A 1,794-nucleotide genomic window follows, 5' to 3' on the forward strand; every position below is an offset into this window, starting at 1 on the left:
TGAGCTGGGGAATGGAAGCTTGCACACAGTTGTTCGGAAATAGCCTACATTTGTGACTTCTAAGGTCAGAACTGGCTCCAAGTTGAAACAAAATGTTAAGGATAGTCTTTCCTTTGAGAAAGTTCTGAAGCTCCTTGGGTATGGCTGTCCACTTCTCCACAATGGAAGCATGCTTCGGCTCTGTGGATGGACACCCCAAGTATCCTGAGATACTTGCTCATCAGCGGGCCAGCAGAAGCAGAAGCCAACAGATCCACTCCAGTCAAAGCCCTGGGGCTTCTTAGTTGACCTTGCTAGGAGTGTTGGCCTTCTGGAAGGACTTTGAAAGAGAACATTATTAGGGACAAATGCATAAATGGCAGGTAGGATTTCAGGCGCTAGGAGGCCAGTTCTTTGGCTGTGGGGCCTTTCCAGACTGCAGAATTAGGCTCTCTGGGCCTCTGTCACCCATGAGGCTACCTTGGGGATATCAGATGGGAAGGGGCAATGACAACCTAGCTTAGAACTTCACAAAGAGCAGTTACTCCTAGGCAACAAGGGTCCCAGGAGAGTTTTGGCAGAGATTGAGGTATCTGGGACTCATGGAAGAGGACACCCTTTAGCTCATGGGTGACACTGAGGTCCGTCACCTTGTTCTCTGTGAGCAAGAGTCTCAGTGGAACAGAGAAGAAAACGTGCCCAGAAAGGCTGCATTTCTTCTTGAAGGAGCCCTTTTCAGCCCCAAGATGACAGTTGGGTTCAGTGACACCCAGGGGTCAACCACTCTGTGGCCTGCCCACAGTTTAGTCCCTTTGGGATCAACAGAGAGCAAGTGCTTTAAGACACACACACACACACACACACACACACACACACACACACACACACTCACCTGGGCCAATAGACACTTTAACCTGGACTCCAAGGTCCACGGTCCAAGATCTCTGAATCCCACACCAGTAAATGTCTTCATCCTCTCTCCTGAGTCTCTCCATGGTCACCGTGAATGTTTTGCTTTGATGATGGTCTCTGATAGATATGTGGCCGTTTTTCACCTCCTTCTCAGATCCAGTGGTTATGACAAGGGTTTCACACCTATCCCACTCGGCTCCTCGGCACCACCACTTGCGGTAGGTCTCCCATCCAGGGGCATAATTACATTGTACTGTCAATAAGCCTTTCTTCGGGCCAATCACTGCATTTGGACCCCAGAGTTTGGCGCAGCCTGGAAAACACCAATCCACGTACTTGTCACTCCCCAACCTGACGGGAGGGCCACAACCTCCTGCAGTGGGACAAGCTCTCCAACCCAAGCACATGATGAATTGGAAAACAATCAAGGAAGGAGTATACCTTCCCTAGGCCAACTTTTCGTCCTTCAAAATTCCATTCTCAAAGCCACCATTTAAGTCACTAAAGAGTATAATGATAGATTTCAAAAGAATTTAAGATGTTGACATTGAGCAATAATGGGTTTCTATGATTTACCTACTCCCAGCATGTTCGCTAACATAATCTTTATATTTCAAAGAATGTCCTTTGGCAATCACTATGAAGTTATGTGGGTCTTTTGCTAAGTGCTATTGTGTTTGATCCCAGCCCATAGCGATCTCATGTGACCCAATGGGTTTTCTAGATTGTAATCTTTATGGGAAGAACTTTTGGTGGTGCTGTGAGTTTCTCGCAACAAAGTTGGTGGTTCAAACCCACCAGCCATTCCTCAAGAGACAGACGAAAGCTCTCTGCTCCAGTAAAGGTTGACAGTCTCAGAAACCCTCTTTAGGGTCACTGTGAGCCTGTCTCAAAGAAGGACAT

General features: G+C 47.5%; 1 protein-coding gene across 1 annotated transcript in view; it reads right to left on the minus strand.

Moving 5' to 3' along the window:
* The window catches only part of LOC123522777 (CMRF35-like molecule 5), a 5,509-nt gene extending 4,029 nt beyond the window's left edge, over positions 1-1,480 (minus strand). The window contains exons 1-2 of the mRNA XM_045300065.1: positions 1,472-1,480; positions 872-1,037 (exon numbers count right to left, since the gene is read on the minus strand). Of these exons, the coding sequence (XP_045156000.1) occupies positions 872-1,037; positions 1,472-1,480 (175 nt within the window). The remainder of the gene's footprint in view (positions 1-871; positions 1,038-1,471) is intronic.
* Between the last annotated feature and the right edge of the window lie 314 nt (positions 1,481-1,794).

This window comes from Echinops telfairi, unplaced genomic scaffold, assembly GCF_000313985.2.
Source record: "Echinops telfairi isolate 266 unplaced genomic scaffold, ASM31398v2 ScPeMD7_7459;HRSCAF=8497, whole genome shotgun sequence".
In the NCBI taxonomy this organism is placed as follows: Eukaryota; Metazoa; Chordata; class Mammalia; order Afrosoricida; family Tenrecidae; genus Echinops; species Echinops telfairi.